General features: G+C 66.1%; 2 protein-coding genes across 2 annotated transcripts in view; both read left to right on the top strand.

The window, feature by feature from the left end:
* The first annotated feature begins 357 nt into the window (after positions 1–357).
* Positions 358–19,370, top strand: LOC110479458 (cytochrome P450 11B, mitochondrial-like). Its single transcript, XM_085561764.1, has 10 exons — positions 358–789; positions 2,846–3,001; positions 4,907–5,462; positions 6,998–7,304; positions 10,001–10,197; positions 12,710–12,906; positions 14,142–14,220; positions 16,050–16,241; positions 17,706–18,065; positions 19,257–19,370. Exons 1-10 carry the CDS (start codon positions 449–451, stop codon positions 19,368–19,370), a joined length of 2,499 nt encoding a protein of 832 aa, XP_085417890.1. The 5' UTR covers positions 358–448.
* A 2,011-nt stretch (positions 19,371–21,381) lies between these two features.
* DGAT1 (diacylglycerol O-acyltransferase 1) overlaps positions 21,382–22,187 on the top strand; it is a 30,156-nt gene continuing 29,350 nt past the window's right edge. Inside the window, exon 1 of the mRNA XM_085572743.1 lies at positions 21,382–21,595. Coding sequence (XP_085428869.1) covers positions 21,417–21,595 — 179 coding nt within the window. The 5' untranslated portion in view covers positions 21,382–21,416. The remainder of the gene's footprint in view (positions 21,596–22,187) is intronic.

Below are 22,187 nucleotides of genomic sequence, written 5' to 3' on the forward strand. Positions count from 1 at the left end.
GGGTCCCCCCCCAATCCCGGGGCCCCCCCATTTCCCCCCTCCCCTCGGGGCTGGCCCCTCCCCCCGCGCGTGGGCGGCCTTGGCCGGGGCCGATAAAAGGGGCGAGAAAAGGGGCGAGAAAAGGGGGGGGTCCTGGCTGATAAAGGGGGTCCCGGCAGATAAAAGGGGGTCCTGGCAGATCAAAGGGGGTCCTGGCAGATAAAGGGGGTCCCGGCTGATAAAGGGGGTCCTGGCTGATAAAGGGGGTCCTGGCAGATAAAAGGGGGTCCAGGCAGATAAAGGGGGTCCCGGCAGATAAAAGAGGGGGGGGGTCCCGGCAGATAAAGGGGGTCCCGGCAGATAAAAGAGGGGGGGGTCCCGGCAGATAAAGGGGGTCCCGGCAGATAAAAGAGGGGGGGGTCCCGGCAGATCCAAGGGGGTCCCGGCAGATAAAGGGGGTCCCGCAGCCATGGCAGCCCCGGGCTGGCTGTGGGGCCGGGGGGCGCGGCGGGCGCTGAGCTTGGGGGTCTCCCCAACCTCGGGGGTCTCCCCAAACTCGGGGGTCTCCCCAGCCTCGGGGGTCTCCCCAAGCTCGGGGGTCTCCCCAAACTCGGGGGTCTCCCCAGCCTCGGGGGTCTCCCCAGGCTCGGGGGTCTCCCGCAGATCGGGGGGCCCGCGGCCCTTCGAGGAGATGCCGCGGGCCGGGCGGAGCCGCTGGCTGAACCTGCTGAGCCTCTGGGGCCGGGGGGGCTTCCAGGACTTCCACCGCCGCATGGAGGGGGGCTTCCAGCGCCTCGGGCCCGTCTACAGGTGGGGACCCCCCCGGGGGCCGGGAGGGCACCCCAAAAATTCCCGGGGCTGGGGGGACACCGGGGATGGGGAAAAAAGTGACCCCAAAAATTCCCGGGGTGGGGGACACCGGGGCATGGGGGAAAAGTGACCCCAAAAATTGCCGGGGCTGGGGGACACTGGGGAGGGGGCGCAGGAGACCCCCGGGGGGCTTCCAGCGCCTCGGGCCCGTCTACAGGTGGGGACCCCCCCGGGGGCCGGGAGGGGACCCCAAAAATTCCCGGGGTTGGGGGGACACAGGGGAGGGAGGAAAAGTGACCCCAATAATTCCCGGGGAGGGGGGAAAAGTGACCCCAAAAATTCCCGGGGAGGGGGGAAAAGTGACCCCAAAAATTCCCGGGGTGGGGGGAAAAGTGACCCCAAAAATTCCAGGGGAGGGGGGAAAAGTGACCCCAAAAATTCCCGGGGTTGGGGGACCCCGGGGAAGGCGCACAGGGGACCCCCAAAACCGTCCTGGGGTCACCGGGGCTGGGGGACCCTGGGGAGGGGGCTCAGGAGACCCCCAAAAGTTCCCGCGGTGGGGGTAAAAGTGACCCCAAAACTGCCCCGGGTACCCTGGGGAGGGGGCACAGGGGACCCCCAAAAGTTCCCCGGGGGTGGGGTACACCGGGGTGGTGGGAAAAGTGACCCCCAAAAATTCCCGGGGAGGGGGGAAAAGTGACCCCAAAACCGCCCTGGGGACCCCGGGGTGGGGGGACGGGGGGACCCCCAAAACCGCCCTGGGGACCCCCAAAACCGTCCTGGGGTCACCGGGGCTGGGGGACCCTGGGGAGGGGGCTCAGGAGACCCCCAAAACCGCCCTGGGGACCCCCAAAACCGCCCTGGGGTCACCGGGGAGGGGGGACGGGGGGACCCCCAAAAATTCCCGGGGCGGGGGGACCCTGGGGAGGGGCGCAGGGGACCCCCAAAAGCGCCCTGGGGACCCCCAAAAATTCCCGGGGCGGGGGGACCCTGGGGAGGGGCGCAGGGGACCCCCAAAATCTCCCGAGCCCCCCGAGCGTGGTGGGACCCCACCGGTCCTGCTGCCCCCCCCCGGTTTTGGGGTCCCACTGAGGGGGGGTCCCCGGTTTTGGGGTGCCCGGGCCGGGTGTACCCCACCGACCCCGTGTCCCCCCGGTTTTGGGGTGGTTTTGGGGTGATTTTTGGGGTGATTTTGGGGTGATTTTGGGGGTTTTTCGGGGATGTTTTAGTGGTGATTTTTGGGGTGATTTTTGGGGTGTTTTTGGGAGTGATTTTTGGGGTGATTTTGGGGATGTTTTCGAGGTGATTTTTGGGGTGATTTTGGGGTGATTTTGGCTGGTTTTGGGGCGAAGGGACCGCGTGGGCTCCCTGGACACTGACCCCGTGTCCCCCCACTTTTGGGGTGATTTTTGGGGGGTTTTCGGTGATTTTTGGGGTGAATTTTGGTGGTTTTGGGGCACAGGGAGCGCGTGGGCTCCATGGACTGCGTGAACCCCCTGACCCCGTGTCCCCCCGGTTTTGGGGATGATTTTGGGGTGATTTTTTGGGTGTTTTTGGGGGTGATTTTTGAGGTGATTTTGGGGTGGTTTTTGAGGTGATTTTGGGGTGATTTTTGGGGTGATTTTTGGGGTGATTTTTGAGGTGATTTTGGGGTGATTTTTGGGGTGATTTTTGGGGTGATTTTGGGGTGATTTTTGGGATGTTTTCGAGGTGATTTTGGGGATGTTTTCGAGGTGATTTTGGGGTGATTTTTGGGTGATTTTTGGGGTGATTTTTGGGGTGATTTTGGGGATGTTTTCGAGGTGATTTTGGGGTGATTTTTGGGGTGATTTTGGGGTGATTTTGGGGTGATTTTGGGGATGTTTTCGAGGTGATTTTGGGGTGATTTTTGGGGTGATTTTGGGGTGATTTTGGGGTGATTTTGGGGATGTTTTCGAGGTGATTTTGGGATGATTTTTGGGGTGATTTTGGCTGTTTTTGGGTGTGATTTTTGGGGATGTTTTCGAGGTGATTTTGGGGTGATTTTTGGGGTGAATTTTGGTGTTTTTGGGCGCAGGGACCGCGTGGGCTCCCTGGACTGCGTGAACGTGCTGCTGCCCGAGGACGCGGCGCAGCTGCTGCGGGCAGAGGGGCCCTTCCCCCGCAGGATGGGCATCGCGGCCTGGAGCGCCCACCGCAGCCTGCGCGCCCACCGCTGCGGGCTCTTCCTGCTGTGAGGGCACTGGGCAAACTGGGCAAACTGGGATGGGCACTGGGATGGGCACTGGGAGCACTGGGATGGCACTGGGATGGGCACTGGGATGGCACTGGGAGCACTGGGATGGCACTGGGATGGCACTGGGATGGGCATCGCGGCCTGGAGCGCCCACCGCAGCCTGCGCGCCCACCGCTGCGGGCTCTTCCTGCTGTGAGGGCACTGGGCAAACTGGGAGCACTGGGATGGGCACTGGGATGGCACTGGGCAAACTGGGATGGCACTGGGAGCACTGGGATGGCACTGGGATGAAACTGGGAGCACTGGGAGCACTGGGATGGGCACTGGGAGCACTGGGATGGCACTGGGATGGCACTGGGATGGCACTGGGATGGGCACTGGGAGCACTGGGATGGGCACTGGGATGGCACTGGGATGGGCACTGGGATGGCACTGGGATGGCACTGGGAGCACTGGGATGGCACTGGGAGCACTGGGATGGGCATCGCGGCCTGGAGCGCCCACCGCAGCCTGCGCGCCCACCGCTGCGGGCTCTTCCTGCTGTGAGGGCACTGGGCAAACTGGGAGCACTGGGATGGGCACTGGGATGGCACTGGGCAAACTGGGATGGCACTGGGAGCACTGGGATGGCACTGGGATGAAACTGGGAGCACTGGGAGCACTGGGATGGGCACTGGGAGCACTGGGATGGCACTGGGATGGCACTGGGATGGCACTGGGATGGGCACTGGGAGCACTGGGATGGGCACTGGGATGGCACTGGGATGGCACTGGGATGGGCACTGGGATGGGCACTGGGAGCACTGGGATGGGCACTGGGATGGCACTGGGATGGGCACTGGGATGGCACTGGGATGGCACTGGGAGCACTGGGATGGCACTGGGATGGCACTGGGAGCACTGGGATGGCACTGGGAGCACTGGGATGGGCATCGCGGCCTGGAGCGCCCACCGCAGCCTGCGCGCCCACCGCTGCGGGCTCTTCCTGCTGTGAGGGCACTGGGCAAACTGGGCAAACTGGGATGGCACTGGGATGGGCACTGGGATGGCACTGGGATGGGCACTGGGATGGCACTGGGATGGCACTGGGATGGGCATCGCGGCCTGGAGCGCCCACCGCAGCCTGCGCGCCCACCGCTGCGGGCTCTTCCTGCTGTGAGGGCACTGGGCAAACTGGGCAAACTGGGATGGCACTGGGATGGCACTGGGATGGCACTGGGACGGCACTGGGAGCACTGGGATGGGCACTGGGATGGGCACTGGGATGGGCACTGGGAGCACTGGGATGGGCACTGGGATGGCACTGGGAGCACTGGGATGGGCACTGGGAGCACTGGGATGGCACTGGGAGCACTGGGATGGGCACTGGGATGGGCACTGGGATGGGCACTGGGCAAACTGGGATGGCACTGGGAGCACTGGGATGGGCACAGTCCCTCCCCTGTCCCTGACCCAATTTTGGGCTGATTTTGGGCTGATTTTGGGCTGATTTTGGTGGTGATTTTTTGCTGATTTTGGGCTGATTTTGGGCTGATTTTGGGGTGATTTGGGGTGATTTTGGGCAGGAACGGCCCCGCGTGGCGCTCGGACCGCCTGGCCCTGAACCGAGCCGTGCTGGCCCTGACCCGATTTTGGGCTGATTTTGGGCTGATTTTGGGTGATTTCGGGTGATTTCGGGCAGGAACGGCCCCGCGTGGCGCTCGGACCGCCTGGCGCTGAACCGAGCCGTGCTGGCCCTGACCCGATTTTGGGCTGATTTTGGGCTGATTTTTGCGGTGATTTTGGGCTGATTTTTGGGCTGATTTTTGCGGTGATTTTGGGCTGATTTTGGGCTGATTTTGGGCTGATTTTGGGCTGATTTTTGCGGTGATTTTTCGGTGATTTTGGGCTGATTTCGGGCAGGAACGGCCCCGCGTGGCGCTCGGACCGCCTGGCGCTGAACCGAGCCGTGCTGGCCCCGGCCGGGGCCCGCCGGTTCCTGCCGCTGCTCGATTCCGTCGCCCGCGACTTCGCCCGGGCCCTGCGGAGCCGCGTCCGCGCCGCCCCCGGGGGGGCTCTGACCATCGACCCCCACCCGCTGCTCTTCCGCTTCACCCTCGAGGGTGCGCGACCCCCGGGACCCCGGGACCCCCGGGACCCCCGCGACCCACGAGACCCCCGGGACACCCGGGACCCACGGGACCCCCGGGACCCACGGGACCCCCGGGACCCCCGGGACCTCCGGGACACCCGGGACCCCCTGGACCCACGGGACCCCCGGGACCCCCGGGACACCCGGGACACCCGGGACCCGCGGGACCCCCGCGACCCCGGGACCCACGGGACCCACGGGACCCTCGGGACCCACGGGACCCAAGGGTCCCACGGGACCCCCGCGACCCCCGGGAACCCCGCGACCCCCGGGACCCACGGGACCCCCAGGGATGGGGGGTGGCAATGGGACCCCCGGGACCCCTGGGTACCCGCGGGACCCCCAGGGATGGGGGGTGGCAATGGGACCCCCGGGACCCCCCGGACCCCCAGGACCCCCAGGGATGGAGATGGCAATGGGACCCCCGGGACACCCAGGGATGGGGGGCGACACCAGGACCCCCAGGGCCCCCGGGACCGGGAGAGGGGCGTGGGTGGGACCCCCGGGACCCCCAGGGGATGGACGGTGACACCAGGACCCCCGGGACCCCCGGGACCCCCGGGAGGGGGGCGTGGGTGGGACCCCCGGGACCCCCAGGGGATGGGTGGGGGGGGTGACAATGGGACCCCCCTGGGAAGGAGGGGGGGGCGCTATAACAGGATCCCTCCCCACCCCAAATTTGGGGGGCTGAGGGGGGGCAGACCGAGCAGATTGGGAGGGTTGGGACCCCCAAAACCGCCATGGGGAGGGGGGGACACCCCGGGGACTGACCACGGGCTGCCCAACGGGGGTGTGGGACCCCTCCCCACCCGTCCCGAATTTGGGGGGCTGAGGGGGGGCAGACCGATCAGATTGGGGGGGTTGGGACCCCCAAAACCCCCATGGAAGTGGGGGGGGACACCCCAGGGACTGAAGGGGACCCCTGGGAGGGGGGGAGCACCCCAGGGACTTAAAGGGACCCCCAAAACCCCCATGGGGAGGGGCGGACACCCCAGGGACTGAAGGGGACCCCTGGGAGGGGGGGACACCCCGGGACCGACACCGGGCTGCCCAACGGGGGTGTCGGACCCCTGCCCACCCGTCCCGAATTTGGGGGGCTGAGGGGGTGCAGACTGGGGGGGTTGGGATCCCCAAAACCGCCATGGAAGGGGGAGACACCCCAGGGACTTAAAGGGACCCCCAAAACCCCCATGGGGAGGGGGGGACACCCCGGGGACTGAAGGGGACCCCTGGGAGGGGGGGACACCCCGGGGACTGACACCGGGCTGCCCAACGGGGGTGTGGGACCCCTCCCCACCCGTCCCGAATTTGGGGGGCTGAGGGGGGGCAGACCGATCAGATTGGGGGGGTTGGGACCCCCAAAACCCCCATGGAAGTGGGGGGCACACCCCAGGGACTGAAGGGGACTCCTGGGAGGGGGGGAGCACCCCAGGGACTTAAAGGGACCCCCAAAACCCCCATGGGGAGGGGGGGACACCCCGGGGACTGCAGGGGACCCCTGGGAGGAGGGGACACCCCGGGACCGACACCGGGCTGCCCAACGGGGGTGTCGGACCCCTCCCCACCCGTCCCGAATTTGGGGGGCTGAGGGGGTGCAGACCGAGCAGACTGGGGGGTTTGGGACCCCCAAAACCCCCATGGAAGGGGGAGACACCCCGGGGACTGACACCGGGCTGCCCAGCGGGGGTGTGGGACCCCTCCCCACCCGTCCCGAATTTGGGGGGCTGAGGGGGTGCAGACCCAGGAGACTGGGGGGATTGGGACCCCCAAAACCCCCATGGGGAGGGGGGGGGACACCCCGGGACTGCAGGGGACCCCATGGAAGGGGGGGACACCCCGGGACTGAAGGGGACCCCTGGAAGGGGGGGACACCCCGGGGACTGACACCGGGCTGCCCAACGGGGGTGTGGGACCCCTCCCCACCGTCCCGAATTTGGGGGGCTGACGCGGCCCCCCGTGTCCCCCCAGCCAGCAGCTACGCGCTGTACGGGGAGCGGCTGGGGCTGCTGGGGGGGCCGGGCTCGGGGGGCGCGCAGCGGTTTTTGGGGGCGCTGGAGGAGATGCTGCGCACCACGCTGCCGCTGCTCTTCCTGCCCGCGCCGCTGCTGCGCCTGCCCGCGCCGCTCTGGCGCCGCCACCTGCGCGCCTGGGACACCATCTTCCAGCACGGTGAGACCCCCACCCGCGGGACACCCACGCGGGACCGCCCACCCGCGGAACACCCACGCGGGACCGCCCACCCGGGACCACCCCGGGACACACCCCGGGACCACCCACAGGACCCCCGCCCACCCGCGGGAACACCCACGCGGGACCGCCCACCCGAGACCACCCGCGGGACCCCGACCCACCCGCGGGAACACCCACGGGACCACCCACGGGACCCCGACCCACCCGCGGGACCACCAACCCGGGACCACCCGCGGGAACACCCACGCGGGACCCCCGCCCACCCGCGGGACCACCCACGCGGGACCACCCACGGGACCACCCACGGGACCACCCGCGGGACCCCGACCCACCCGCGGGACCACCAACCCAGGACCACCCACCCGCGGGACCACCCACGGGACCCCCGCCCACCCGCGGGACCACCCACGGGACCCCGACCCACCCGCGGGACCACCCACCCGAGACACACCCACGGGACCACCCACGGGACCACCCCCGGGACCCCCGCCCACCCGCAGGAACCCACCCGGGACCCACCCCCGGGACCCCCGACCACCCGCGGGAACCCACCCGGGACCACCCGCGGGACCACCCCTGGGACCCCCGACCCACCCGCGGGACCACCCACCCGGGACCACCCACGGGACACACCCCGGGACCCACCCGGGACCCCCGCCCACCCGCGGGACCACCCACGGGACCACCCACGGGACCCCGACCCACCCGCGGGACCACCCACGGGACTCACCCACGGGACACCCACCGGGACCCCCGCCCACCCGCGGGAACCCACCCTGGATACACCCACGGGGCCACCCACGGGACCCCCACCCACCCGCGGGACCACCCACCCGGGACCACCCACCCACGGGACCACCCACGGGACATACCCGGGACCCCCGCCCACCCGCGGGACCACCCCTGGGACCCCAGCCCACCCGCGGGACCACCCACCCGGGACCACCCACGGGACCCACCCGGGACCCCCGCCCACCCACGGGACCACCCACGGGACCCACCCGGGACCCACCCACGGGACACACCCCGGGACACCCCCCGGGACCCACCCGGGACACACCCACGGGACCGCCCACGGGACCCCGACCCACCCGCGGGACCACCCACGGGACACACCCACGGGACCACCCACGGGACCCCCGCCCACCCGCGGGAACCCACCCGGGATACACCCACGGGACCACCCACGGGACCCCCACCCACCCGCGGGACCACCCACCCGGGACCACCCACCCACGGGACCACCCACGGGACATACCCGGGACCCCCGCCCACCCGCAGGACACACCCACCCGCGGGACCACCCACGGGACCACCCCCGGGACCCACCCGGGACCCCCGCCCACCCGCGGGACCACCCACCCCGGAACACACCCACGGGACAACCCCGGGACCCCCGCCCACCCCCGGGACACCCACCCACACCCAGGACCCTCGCCCCCGTGGGACCCCCCCCCAATTTTTGGGAACCCCACCCATGGGAATTCCCCACTTTTGGGATGCCCCCCCCCCAGTTTTTGGGACCCCCCCCTACCCGTGGGAATTCCCCCCTTTTGAGACCCCCCCCCAATTTTTGGGACCCCTCCCCCTTTTTAGAATCCCCCCAATTTTTGGGACTCCCCACCCGTGGAAATTTTCCCCTTTTGGGACCCCCACCCGTGGGACCCCCCCCTCATTTGAGGTCCCCCCCAATTTTTGGGACCCCTCCCCACTTTTTAGACCCCCCTCAATTTTTGGGACCCCTCCCCCTTTTTGGGTGGGCTCTGGGCGGGGGTCCCGGTGCCCCCCCCACAATTGGGACCCCCCCAAATTCGGGGGTGGGGGCTCTGTCTGGGGGTCCCGGTGCCGCCCTACCGGGAGTTCCGCCGGTACCGGGGGGGTCCCGGTGCCCCCCCCACAATTGGGACTCCCGAAATTCGGGGGTGGGGGCTCTGTCTGGGGGTCCCGGTGCCCCCCTACCGGGAGTTCCGCCGGTACCGGGGGGGTCCCGGAGGGGGTCCCGGGGGGTTCCGGTGCCCCCCCCCAGCTGTGACCCCCCAAATTCGGGGTGGGGGTCCCGGTGCCCCCCGGTCTGACCCGCCCGTCCCGCAGCTGACGAGAGCATCCAGCGGATCTACCGGGAGTTCTGCCGGGCGGGGCCCGGTGCCGGTGCCGGTGCCGGTGCCGGTGCCGGTGCCGGTGCCGGTACCGGGGGGGTCCCGGGGGGTCCCGGGGGGTCCCGAGGGGGTCCCGAGGGGGTCCCGGGGGGGTCCCGGGGGGGTTCCGGGGGTTCCGGGGGGGTCCCGGTGCCCCCCGGTCTGACCCGCCCGTCCCGCAGCTGACGAGAGCATCCAGCGGATCTACCGGGAGTTCTGCCGGGCCGGTGCCGGTGCCGGTGCCGGTGCCGGTGCCGGTGCCGGTGCCGGTACCGGGGGGGTCCCGGGGGGGTCCCGGGGGGTCCCGAGGGGGTTCCGGGGGTTCCGGGGGGGTCCCGGTGCCCTCCGGTCTGACCCGCCCGTCCCGCAGCTGACGAGAGCATCCAGCGGATCTACCGGGAGTTCTGCCGGGCCGGGCCCGGTGCCGGTGCCGGTGCCGGTGCCGGGGGGGTCCCGGGGGGTCCCGAGGGGGTCCCGGGGGGTCCCGAGGGGGTCCCGGGGGGGTCCCGGTGCCCCCCGGTCTGACCCCCCGTCCCGCAGCTGACGAGAGCATCCAGCGGATCTACCGGGAGTTCTGCCGGGCCGGGCCCGGGGCCGGTGCCGGTGCCGGTGCCGGTGCCGGGGGGGTCCCGGGGGGTCCCGAGGGGGTCCTGGCGGAGCTGCTGCTGCAGGGGCACCTCCCCCTCCCCAACATCAAAGCCAACGTCACCGAGTTCACCGCGGGCGGCGTGGACACCGTGAGCACCGGGAACCGGGGATACCGGGGGGGAACGGGGGGACCGGGGGGGAACGGGAACCGGGGATACCGGGGGGACCGGGGGGAACGGGAACCGGGAACCGGGGGGGAACGGGAACCGGGGATACCAGGGGGGAACGGGAACCGAGGATACCGGGGGGAACGGAAACCGGGGGGGAACGGGAACCGGGGATACCGGGGGGAACGGGGGGACCGGGGGGGAACGGGAACCGAGGATACCGGGGGGACCGGGGAACCGAGGCTAACGGGGATACCGGGGCGGCACCGAGTTCACCACGGGCGGCGTGGACACCGTGAGCACCGGGGGACCGGGGATACCGGGGGGGAACAGGAACCGGAGATACCGGGGGGGAATGGGGATACCGGGGGGAACGGGGGGACCGGGGGGGAACGGGAACCGGGGGGAAACGGGAACCGGGGTGTACCGGGAACCGGGGCTAACGGGGAGACCGGGGGGGCACCGAGTTCACCGCGGGCGGCATGGACACCGTGAGCACCGGGGATACCGGGGATACCGGGAACCGGGGATACCGGGGGAGACCGGGGGTGGAACCGGGGGGACCGGGGATACCGGGGGGGAACGGGGAAACGGGGGGGAAACCGGGGACCGGGGGGAGAACGGGGGAACCGGGGTGGGGGGAAACGGGTGGGACACCGAGACGGGCACCGGGGGAACACCGGTGAAAAGCGGGGGAGGAACGGCGGGGACACCGGGGGGAACCGGGGGGAACCGGAGAGGGCACCCGGAGGGGCTTCGGGGTGGGGGGGGGACGGGGGGAACCGGAGAGAACGGGGAGGGTCCCGGGGGGCTCCGGGGGGTTTGGGGGTGTTCCGGGGGTCCCGGGGGGGTTCCGGGGGTCCCGGGGGGGTCCGGGGGGTTTGGGGGTGTTCCGGGGGTCCCGGGGGGGTTTGGGGGGTCCCGGGGGGGTCCGGGGGGTTTGGGGGTGTTCCGGGGGTGTTTGGGGTGTCCCGAGGATGTTTTGGGGGGTCCCGGGGGGGTTTATCCGGGATTTTGGAGCCGGGGTTTCGTGGAGGTGGTCCCGGCGGTTCCGGGGGTCCCGGGGGTGTTTTGGGGTGTCCCGGGGGGGTCTAAGGGATGTTTTTTGGGGATTTTGGAGCCGGGGGTGTTTCGGGGGTGTTTTGGGGGTCCAGGGGGTGTTTCGGGGGGTCCCGGGGGTCTCTCACTGTCCCCCCCCCAGACGGCGATCCCGCTGCTGTTCACGCTGTTCGAGCCGGGGGTGTTTTGGGGGTCCCGGGGATGTTTTGGGGGTCCCGGGGATGTTTTGGGGGTCCCGGGGGGTGTTTTGGGGGTCCCGGGGATGTTTTGGGGGTCCCGGGGGATGTTTTGGGGGGGTCCCGGGGGGTTTATCGGGGATTTTGGAGCCGAGGGTGTTTCGGGGTGTCCCGGGGGTGTTTCGGGGTGTCCCGGGGGGTCCCTCAGGTGTATCCCCGCCCCCCAGACGGCGATCCCGCTGCTGTTCACGCTGGGGATGTTTTGGGGGTCCCGGGGGGTTTATCGGGGATTTTGGAGCCGGGGGGTCCCGGGGGTGTTCCGGGGGTCCCGGGGGTGTTCCGGGGGTCCCGGGGGTATTTCGGGGTGTCCCGGGGGTCTCTCACTGTCCCCCCCCAGACGGCGATCCCGCTGCTGTTCACGCTGTTCGAGCCGGGGGTCCCGGGGGGGTCTAAGGGATGTTTTTTGGGGATTTCGGAGCCGGGGGGTCCCGGGGGTGTTTTGGGGGTCCCGGGGGTGTTCCGGGGGTCCCGGGGGTGTTTCGGGGGTCCCGGGGGTGTTTTGGGGGTCCCGGGGGTGTTCCGGGGGTCCCGGGGGTCTCTCAGGTGTATCCCCCCCCCAGACGGCGATCCCGCTGCTGTTCACGCTGTTCGAGCCGGGGGTATTTTGGGGTGTCCCGGGGGTGTCTAAGGGATGTTTTTTGGGGATTTTGGAGCCGGGGGTATTTTGGGGTGTCCCGGGGGGTCTCTCAGGTGTATCCCCCCCCCAGACGGCGATCCCGCTGCTGTTCACGCTGGGGATGTTTTGGGGGTCCCGGGGGATGTTTTCGGGGGTCCCGGGGGGGTCTAAGGGATGTTTTTTGGGGATTTTGGAGCCGGGGGTGTTTCGGGGTGTCCCGGGGGTATTTCGGGGTGTCCCGGGGGGTCTCTCAGGTGTGTCCCCCCCCCAGACGGCGATCCCGCTGCTGTTCACGCTGTTCGAGCCGGGGGTCCCGGGGGTGTTTTTTTGGGGATTTTGGAGCCGGGGGGTCCCGGGGGTATTTCGGGGTGTCCCGGGGGTATTTTGGGGTGTCCCGGGGGGTCCCTCAGGTGTGTCCCCCCCCCAGACGGCGATCCCGCTGCTGTTCACGCTGTTCGAGCTGGGGGTCCCGGGAATGTTTTTTTGGGGATTTCGGAGCCGGGGGGTCCCGGGGGTGTTTCGGGGTGTCCCGGGGGTATTTCGGGGTGTCCCGGGGGGTCTCTCAGGTGTGTCCCCCCCCCAGACGGCGATCCCGCTGCTGTTCACGCTGTTCGAGCTGGGCCGGAACCCGGCCGTGCAGCGGGAGCTGCGGGACGAGCTGCGGGCGGCGGGGGCGGCGCCGGGGGGCGGCCCCGGGGGCGGCGCGGGCGGGGCGCGACCCCTGCCCGACCTGCTGGGGGCGCTGCCGCTGCTGCGGGCGGCCATCAAAGAGACCCTCCGGTGCGCGGGACACCGGGGACACCGGGGACTGGGAACAGGGACTGGTGGGACTGGGAACGGGGACTGGGGACACCGGGGACACCGGGGGGAATGGGGGACTGGGGGGACTGGGAACGGGGACTGGGGGGACTGGGGGGACTGGGGGGACTGGGAATGGGGACTGGGGGGACTGGGGGGACTGGTGGGACTGGGAACGGGGACTGGGGGGACTGGGGGGACTGGTGGGACTGGGAACGGGGACTGGGGACACCGGGGACACCAGGGACTGGGGACACCAGGGACACCGGGGGACTGGGAACGGGGACTGGGGAACTGGGATGGGACTGGGAGGGACTGGGGGGAATGGGGGACTGGGAATGAGGACTGGGGGACTGGGGGGACTGGGGGGAATGGGGGGAATGGGGGACACCGGGGGGACTGGGGGGACTGGGGGGACTGGGAATGGGGACTGGGGGACTGGGGGGACTGGGAGGGACTGGGGGGAATGGGGGACTGGGAATGGGGACTGGGGGGACTGGGGGGGACTGGGGGACTGGGAGGACTGGGGGGACTGGGGGGACTGGGGCACTGGGGGACACTGGGGGGACTGGGAACGGGGACTGGGGGACTGGAAGGGACTGGGGGACTGGGAACGGGGACTGGGGGGACTGGGGGACTGGGGGACTGGGGGGACTGGGGGGACTGGGGGGACTGGGGGGACTGGGGGACTGGGGGACTGGGAACGGGGACTGGGGGGACTGGGGGGACTGGGAATGGGGACTGGGGGACTGGGGGGACTGGGGGGACTGGGAATGGGGACTGGGGGACTGGGGGGACTGGGGGGACTGGGGGACTGGGGGACTGGGGGACTGGGGGACTGGGGGACTGGGGGACTGGGGGACTGGGAACGGGGACTGGGGGGACTGGGGGGACTGGGAATGGGGACTGGGGGACTGGGGGGACTGGGGGGACTGGGAATGGGGACTGGGGGACTGGGGGGACTGGGGGGACTGGGGGACTGGGGGACTGGGGGACTGGGGGACTGGGGGACTGGGGGACTGGGGGACTGGGGGGACTGGGGGGAATGGGGAACTGGGATGGACTGGGATGGACTGGGGGGGAACTGGGAGGGACTGGGAGGGAACTGGGAGGGACTGGGTGTCCACACTGGTCCATACTGGTCCGTACGGGTTTATACTGGTCCATACCGGTTTTTACTGGTCCATACTGGTTTATACTGGTCCGATTCCCCCCAGGCTGTACCCGGTGGGCATCACGGTGCAGCGCTACCCGGCCACCGACGTGGTGCTCCACAACTACCGCGTGCCCAAGGGGGTGAGCGCCGCGCGGGGTCACGGGGGGTCACGGGGGGTCACAGGGGGTCACGGGGGGGTCACGGGGTCACGGGGGGGTCATGGGGTGACCAAAAGTCTTGGATTGACCCAATGAGGTCTTGGATTGACCCAAAATCTTCGCTTGGTCCAAGATCTTGGATTGACCCAAGGTCTTGACTTGACCCAACGGGGTCTTGGCTTGACCCAACGAGGTCTTGGCTTGACCCAACGGGGTCTTGGCTTGACCCAAAGCTTCTGGCTTGACCAAAAGTCTTGGCTTGGTCCAAAGTCTTGGCTTGACCCAATGAGGTCTTGGTTGACCCAACGAGGTCTTGGCTTGACCAAAAGTCTTGGCTTGGTCCAAAGTCTTGGCTTGACCCAATGAGGTCCTGGAGTGACCCAAAGTCTTGGCTTGGTCCAAACTCTTGGCTTGACCCAAAGTCTAACCTTGACCAAAGGTCATGACTTGGGTTTTGGCTTGACCCAAGGTCTTGGCTTGACCCAAAGTCTTGGCTTGGCCCAACAAGATTTTGGCTGAACTCAAAGTGTTGGCTTGACCCAAACTCTTGGATTGACCCAAAGTCTTGGATTGGCCCAAACTCTTGGATTGACCCAAAGTCTTGGATTGGCCCAAAGTCTTGGATTGACCCAAAGTCTTGGATTGACCCAAAGTCTTGGATTGACCCGAACTCTTGGATTGACCCAACGAGGTCTTGGATTGACCCAAAGTCTTAGATTGGCTCAATGAGGTCTTGACTTGGTCCAAAGTCTTGGCTTGGCCCAATGAGGTTTTGGATTGACCCAAAATCTTGGATTGACCCAAAACCTTGGACTGACCCAAAACCTTGGATTGACCCAAAACCTTGGCTCGGCCCCAACTCTTGGCTTGGCCCAATGAGGTCTTGGCTTGACCCCAAAGTCTTTGCCTGGGTTTTGGCTTGACCCAAAGTCTTGGCTCGGCCTGGTGGGGTCAGCGCTGGGCCGGACATCCCGGTGACTTCCGGTCACTCCCGGTCACTCCCATTGACTCCTGGTCACTCCCGGTGCCCCCCGGTGCCCCCCAGCGCCCCCCGGTGCCCCCTGGTCACTCCCGGTCACTCCCATTGACTCCCGGTCCCTCCCGGTCCCTCCCGGTGCCCCCTGGCACCCCCTGGTCACTCCCGGTCCCTCCTGGTCCCTCCCGGTCCCTCCCGGTGCCCCCTGGCACCCCCTGGTCACTCCCGGTCACTCCCGGTGACTCCCATTGACTCCTGGTCACTCCCGGTGCCCCCCGGTGCCCCCCAGCGCCCCCCGGTGCCCCCTGGTCACTCCTGGTCACTCCCATTGACTCCCGGTCCCTCCCGGTCCCTCCTGGTCCCTCCCGGTCCCTCCCGGTGCCCCCTGGCACCCCCTGGTCACTCCCGGTGCCTCCTGGTCACTCCTGGTCCCTCCCGGTGACTCCCATTGACTCCCAGTCCCTCCCGGTCACTCCCAGTGCCCCCCGGTGCCCCCTGGTCACTCCCGGTGCCTCCCGGTCCCTCCCGGTGCCCCCCGGTGCCCCCTGGTCACTCCCGGTGAGTCCCATTGACTCCTGTTCACTCCTGGTCATTCCTGGTCCCTCCTGGTCCCTCCTGGTGACTCCCATTGACTCCCGGTGCCCCCGGCGCCCCCCGGCGCCCCCCGGTGCCCCTGGTGCCCCCTGGTCACTCCTGGTGCCCCCCGGTGCCCCCTGGTCCCTCCCGGTGACTCCCATTGACTCCCGGTCCCTCCTGGTCCCTCCTGGTGACTCCCATTGACTCCCGGTGCCCCCCGGTGCCCCCCGGCGCCCGCGGTGACGCCGCGGCCCCGCAGACGCTGTGCCAGGTGGCGCTGTACGCCATGGGCCGCTGCCCCGAGGTGTTCGCGCAGCCGGAGCGCTACGCGCCGCGCCGCTGGCTGGCCAAGGACGCCACGGCCTTCAAGGCCTTGGCCTTCGGCTTCGGCGCGCGCCAGTGCATCGGCCGGCGCCTGGCCGAGGCGCAGATGATGCTCTTCCTCGTCCACGTGAGTCGGGGGTCCCGAAAAACGGCCCCGGGCCCGGCGGGGGGCGGGGGGGACGCCACCGGCCGGGGGGGTTCGCTCAGCGGGGTCGCGGTTCGGAAAAACGACGCGGGGGAGGTTCAGGGGTTGGGTTGATGCAGGGAGGGGTGGGGCGAGAGAAAACCGCCTCGGTTTGACCCAAAATCTCCTGGGTTTGACCCAAAACCTCCTCGGTTTGACCCAAAACCTCCTTGGTTTGACCCAAAACCTCCTTGGTTTGACCCAAAATCTCCTCAGTTTGACCCAAAACCTTGGTTTGACCCAAAACCGCCTGGGTTTGACCCAAAACCGCCTGGGTTTGACCCAAAACCATCGAGATTTGACCCAAAATCTCCTCAGTTTGACCCAAAACCGCCTGGGTTTGACCCAAAACCGCCTGGGTTTGACCCAAAATCTCCTCGGTTTGACCCAAAACCGCCTTGGTTTGACCCAAAATCTCCTCGGTTTGACCCAAAACCACCTTGGTTTGACCCAAAACCTTGGTTTGACCCAAAATCTCCTCCGTTTGACCCAAAACCTCCTCGGTTTGACCCAAAACCTCCTCGGTTTGACCCAAAACCTCCTCCGTTTGACCCAAGACCACCTGGGTTTGACCTAAAATCTCCTCGGTTTGACCCAAAACCGCCTTGGTTTGACCCAAAATCTCCTTGGTTTGACCCAAAACCTCCTTGGTTTGACCCAAAACCTCCTCGGTTTGACCCAAAACCGCCTTGGTTTGACCCAAAAACTCCTCGGTTTGACCCAAAACCGCCTCACTTTGACCCAAAACCATCAAGGTTTGACCCAAAACCGCCTCAGTTTGACCCAAAACCGCCTCGGTTTGACCCAAAACCTCCTCGGTTTGACCCAAAACCTCCTCGGTTTGACCCAAAACCTCCTCGGTTTGACCCAAAACCGCCTCGGTTTGACCCAAAAACACCTTGGTTTGACCCAAGACCGCCTGGGTTTGACCTAAAATCTCCTCGGTTTGACCCAAAACCTCCTTGGTTTGACCCAAAATCTCCTTGGTTTGACCCAAAACCTTGGATTGATCCAAAACCATCCAGATTTGACCCAAAACAATCTTGGTTTGACCCAAAATCTCCTCGGTTTGACCCAATGAGGGGTGGGGTGAGCCAAAACTGGTTTGGTTTGACCCAAAACCATTGAGATTTGACCCAAACCCCCATGGCTTAACCCCAAACCTTGGTTTGACCCAAAACCACCTCAGTTTGACCCAAAACCTCCTTGACTTGGCCCCAAACCTTGGTTTGACCCAAAACCCCCAAGATTTGACCCAAACCCTCCGAATTTTACCAAAACCCTCTGGGATTGACCCAAACCCCCCCAAATTTCCCCCAAAATCCCCAGAATTTGCCCCAAACTCCCCGAATTTCCCCAAAATCTGGGGAATTTTCCCGAATTCCGCGGGATTTGCCCCAATTCCAGGTGCTGGGGAACTTCTCGGTGGAGGCGGCCAGCGCCGAGGACCCAAACCCCCAAATTTCCCCCAAATTTCCCCCCAAAACCCCCAAATTTCCCCAAAATCTCGTGAATTTTCCCAAATTCTGCGGGATTTGCCCCAATTCCAGGTGCTGGGGAACTTCTCGGTGGAGGCGGCCAGCGCCGAGGACCCAAACCCCCAAATTTCCCCCAAAACCCCCAAATTTCCCCCAAAACCCCCAAATTTCCCCCAAATCTCCCGAATTTCCCCCAAATCTGGGGAATTTTCCCGAATTCCCTGGAATCTGCCCCAATTCCAGGTGCTGGGGAACTTCTCGGTGGAGGCGGCCAGCGCCGAGGACCCAAACCCCCAAATTTCCCCCAAAACCCCCAAATTTCCCCCCAAAACCCCCAAATTTCCCCCAAAACCCCCAAATTTCCCCCCAAATCTCCTGAATTTTCCCCAAAACTCCCAAATTTCCCCTAAATCTCCCGAATTTGCCCAAAATCTCGGGAATTTGCCCCAATTCCAGGTGCTGGGGAACTTCTCGGTGGAGGCGGCCAGCGCCGAGGACCCAAACCCCCAAATTTCCCCCAAATTTCCCCCCAAATTTCCCCCAAATTTCCCCCAAAACCCCCAAATTTCCCCCAAATTTCCCCCCAAATTTCCCCCAAAACCCCCAAATTTCCCCCCAAAACCCCCAAATTTCCCCCAAAACCCCCAAATTTCCCCCCTAAATCCCCAAATTTCCCCCAAAACCCCCAAATTTCCCCCCAAAACCCCCAAATTTCCCCAAAATCTGGGGAATTTTCCCAAATTCCCCGGAATCTGCCCCAATTCCAGGTGCTGGGGAACTTCTCGGTGGAGGTGGCCAGCTCCAAGGACCCAAACCCCCAAATTTCCCCCAAAACCCCCAAAACCCCCAAATTTCCCCCAAATTTCCCCCAAATTTCCCCCAAAACCCCCAAATTTCCCCCCAAAACCCCCAAATTTCCCCAAAATCTCGTGAATTTTCCCGAATTCCGCGGGATTTGCCCCAATTCCAGGTGCTGGGGAACTTCTCGGTGGAGGCTGCCAGCGCCGAGGACCCAAACCCCCAAATTTCCCCCAAATTTCCCCCCAAAACCCCCAAATTTCCCCCCAAAACCCCCGAATTTCCCCAAAATCTGGGGAATTTTCCCAAATTCCGCGGGATTTGCCCCAATTCCAGGTGCTGGGGAACTTCTCGGTGGAGGCGGCCAGCGCCGAGGACCCAAACCCCCAAATTTCCCCCAAAAAACCCCCAAATTTCCCCCCAAATCTCCCGAATTCCCCCAAAATCTCGGGAATTTTCCCAAAATCTGGGGAATTTTCCCAAATTCCCTGGAATCTGCCCCAATTCCAGGTGCTGGGGAACTTCTCGGTGGAGGCGGCCAGCGCCGAGGACCCAAACCCCCAAATTTCCCCCAAAAAACCCCCAAATTTCCCCCAAAACCCCCAAATTCCCCCAAATCTCCCGAATTTCCCCAAAATCTGGGGAATTTTCCCAAATTCCCTGGAATCTGCCCCAATTCCAGGTGCTGGGGAACTTCTCGGTGGAGGCGGCCAGCGCCGAGGACCCCGGCACGGCGTTCCGCTTCATCCTGGTGCCGCGGCGCGCGCCGCTGCTCACCTTCCGCGCCCTGCCCTGACCCGGTCACCCGGGGTCACACGGGGGTCACACGGGGGTCACGGGGTCACACGGGGTCACGCTGGGGTCACGGGGTCACACGGGGTCACGCTGGGGTCACATGGGGAAATGGGGTCACGGGGTCACCCGGGGTCATGCAGGGGTCACGGGGTCACACGGGGGTAATGGGGTCATGCTGGGGTCACGGGGTCATTCTGGGGTCACAGGGTTATCCGGAGATCACGGGGGTCACATGTGGGTCACAGGGGTCAGCCAGGGGTCACGGGGTCATCCAGGGGTCACGGGGGTCAGCCAGGGGTCACAGGGTCAGGGGATCATCTGGGGGTCACGGGGTCACGTGGGGTCACGCAGGGATCATGGGGTCACGGGGGTCAGCCAGGGGGTCACAGGGTCACATGGGGATAACGGGGTCACATGGGGGTCACAGGGTCATCCGGGGTCACACGGGGGTCACACGGGGGTCACGGGGTCACTGAGGGGGCACAGGGCCATGGTGGGTCACACTGGGGTCACACAGAGGTCACGGGGTCACCTAGGGGTCACTGAGGTCACCCAGGGGTCACCCAGGGGTCACTCAGGGGTCACCGAGGGGTCACTCAGGGCTCACGGGGGTTCCCCCCGCCCCTCCCCCCAGCCCCCCCCGGACCGTGGGAAAATCCTCCGGGTGGGGGAGGGGCAGGACCCCACACCCCCCCGCGAGAGACGGGCGGGTTATGCAAATGACATGTAAATCGCATGCAAATCATATGCAAACGAGCAGTCCCAGCCCCCAATAAAAGCGCGTCGCAGGCACGGAGTCGGCTCGGCTTGGGGGGGGGGGGGGGCCTGGGGCACCCCAAAAACACCCAAAAAACCCCAAAAAACCCCAAAAATCTGCCCCAAAATCCTCCAACAATCCCCCCCAAAAAATCCCAAAAACTCCCCAAAATTCCCAAAAAAATTCCCAAAAATCTGCCCAAAATTTCCCCAAAGATCCCCCCAAAACCACCCCCAAAACTCCCCCAAATTTCCCCAAAATTCTCCAAAAATTCCCCGAAAATCTGCCCCAAAACTCCCCAAAGATCCCAAAAAAACCCTCAAAAAATTCGCCCCAGAAATGCCCCCAAAAAACTCCAAAAATTTGCCCCAAAACCCCCCAAAGATGCCCCAAAAACCACAAAAATCTGCCTAAAATTCCCCAAAAATTTTCCAATAGAATTCCCCAAAATCTGCCCAAAATCCCCCAAAGTTCCCCCCAAAAACCTCCAAAAATTCCCCAAAAAACTGCCCCAAAATTCCCCAAGAACCCCCCCCCCAAAAAAACCCAAAACTCCCCAAAATTCTCCAAAAGAATTCCCAAAAATCTGCCCCAAAACCCCCCAAAAACCCCCCAAAAACCCTCAAAAAAAACCCCAAAAAACTGCCACAAATTCCCCAAATTTCCCCAATTTCCCCCAAAATTCCCCCCAAATCCCCCCAAATTCCCCAAATTTCCCCAATTCCTTCAAAATTCCCCCCAGATTCCCCAAATTTCCCCCAAATTCTCAAAATCCCCCAAATTCCCCCAGTTTATCCCCAAATTCCCCAAAATCCCCCCAAATCCTCAAAATCCCCCAAATCCCCCAAAATTTCTCCCAAATTCCCCCAAGTTCCCCCAAAATTTTCCCCAAAATTTCCCCAAATTCCCCCCCAAAATCCCCCCAAATTCTCCAATTTCCTCCCAAATGTCTCAAATCTCCCCAAAATCCCCCAAAATTTCCCCAAAATCCTCCAAGCCCCCAAATTTTTTCCCAAAATCCCCCAAATTTCCCCAAATTTCCCCAAAATTCCCCAAAATTCCCAAATCCCCCCATTCCCCTGGCCCCGCCCCTTTCCCTTCCCCACCCTCCCATTGGCCGCCCCCTCAAACCCCGCCTCCCTTCCTGATTGGCCGCCTTTTTCCCCGCACTCTCCTGCTATTGGCCGCCGTCCCCGCCCATCGCGCGCTTCCCGCGCGGCCATTGGCTCGGGGGCGGGGGCGGGGCGGTGCGAGGTTTCAAAGGGCGGGGCGCGGGCGGGCCGGCCGCAGATGGGCGAGCGCGGCGGCAGCGCGGGGGCCGCGGGCCCGGCCGGGGGCGGCGGCGCCCCCCGAGCCCCCAGCCCCGCCCGGGGCAACGGCGGCGCCCGCAGGCGGCGGGGGGGACCCCCCAAAGCCGAGCCCCGCTCCGGACATGGCGACGGCGCCGAGGAGCCCGCCGGAGACTTCAGGTAACGGGGCCCGGCCAAGCGGAGCCGCCCCCTCAGGCCGGAGGGGGAGCCCTGAGGGGGAGGTGGGCGCGGGGTGGGGCTGGGGCTGCCTCAGGTGGGGCTGGGACCCCCTCGGGTGGGTTTGGGACCCCCCCAGGTGGGTCTGGGACCCCCAGGGATCCCCTCAGGTGGGTTTGGGACCCCCTCAGGTGATTTTGGGACCCCCTCAGGTGGGGCTGGGATCCCCTCGGGTGGGTTTGGGACCCCCAGGGACCCCCTCAGGTGGGTTTGGGACCCCCTCGGGTGGGTCTGGGATCCCCGGGGACCCCCTCAGGTGGGTTTGGGACCCCCTCGGGTGGGTCTGGGATCCCCGGGGATCCCCTCAGGTGGGTTTGGGACCCTCTCAAGAGGGTTTGGGACCCTCTGGGACCCCCTCAGGTGGGTCTGGGACCCGCAGGGACCCCCTCAGGTGGGTTTGGGACCCCCCCAGGTGGGTTTGGGACCCCCAGGGATCCCCTCAGGTGGGGCTGGGACCCCCTCAGGTGATTTTGGGACCCCCTCGGGTGGGTCTGGGACCCCCAGGGATCCCCTCAGGTGGGTTTGGGACCCCCTC

Source organism: Lonchura striata, chromosome 2, assembly GCF_050655825.1.
Source record: "Lonchura striata isolate lonStrDom1 chromosome 2, ASM5065582v1, whole genome shotgun sequence".
NCBI classification, from domain to species: domain Eukaryota; kingdom Metazoa; phylum Chordata; class Aves; order Passeriformes; family Estrildidae; genus Lonchura; species Lonchura striata.

Coding starts and splice junctions, on each gene's coding strand:
- LOC110479458 (XM_085561764.1), top strand. CDS start 449: ATGGCAGCCCCGGGCTGGCTGTGGGGCCGGGGGGCGCGGCGGGCGCTG. Junction 790..2,845: donor CGCCTCGGGCCCGTCTACAG/GTGGGGACCCCC, acceptor TTTTGGGCGCAG/GGACCGCGTGGGCTCCCTGG. Junction 10,198..12,709: donor CCGCGGGCGGCGTGGACACC/GTGAGCACCGGG, acceptor TCCCCCCCCCAG/ACGGCGATCCCGCTGCTGTT.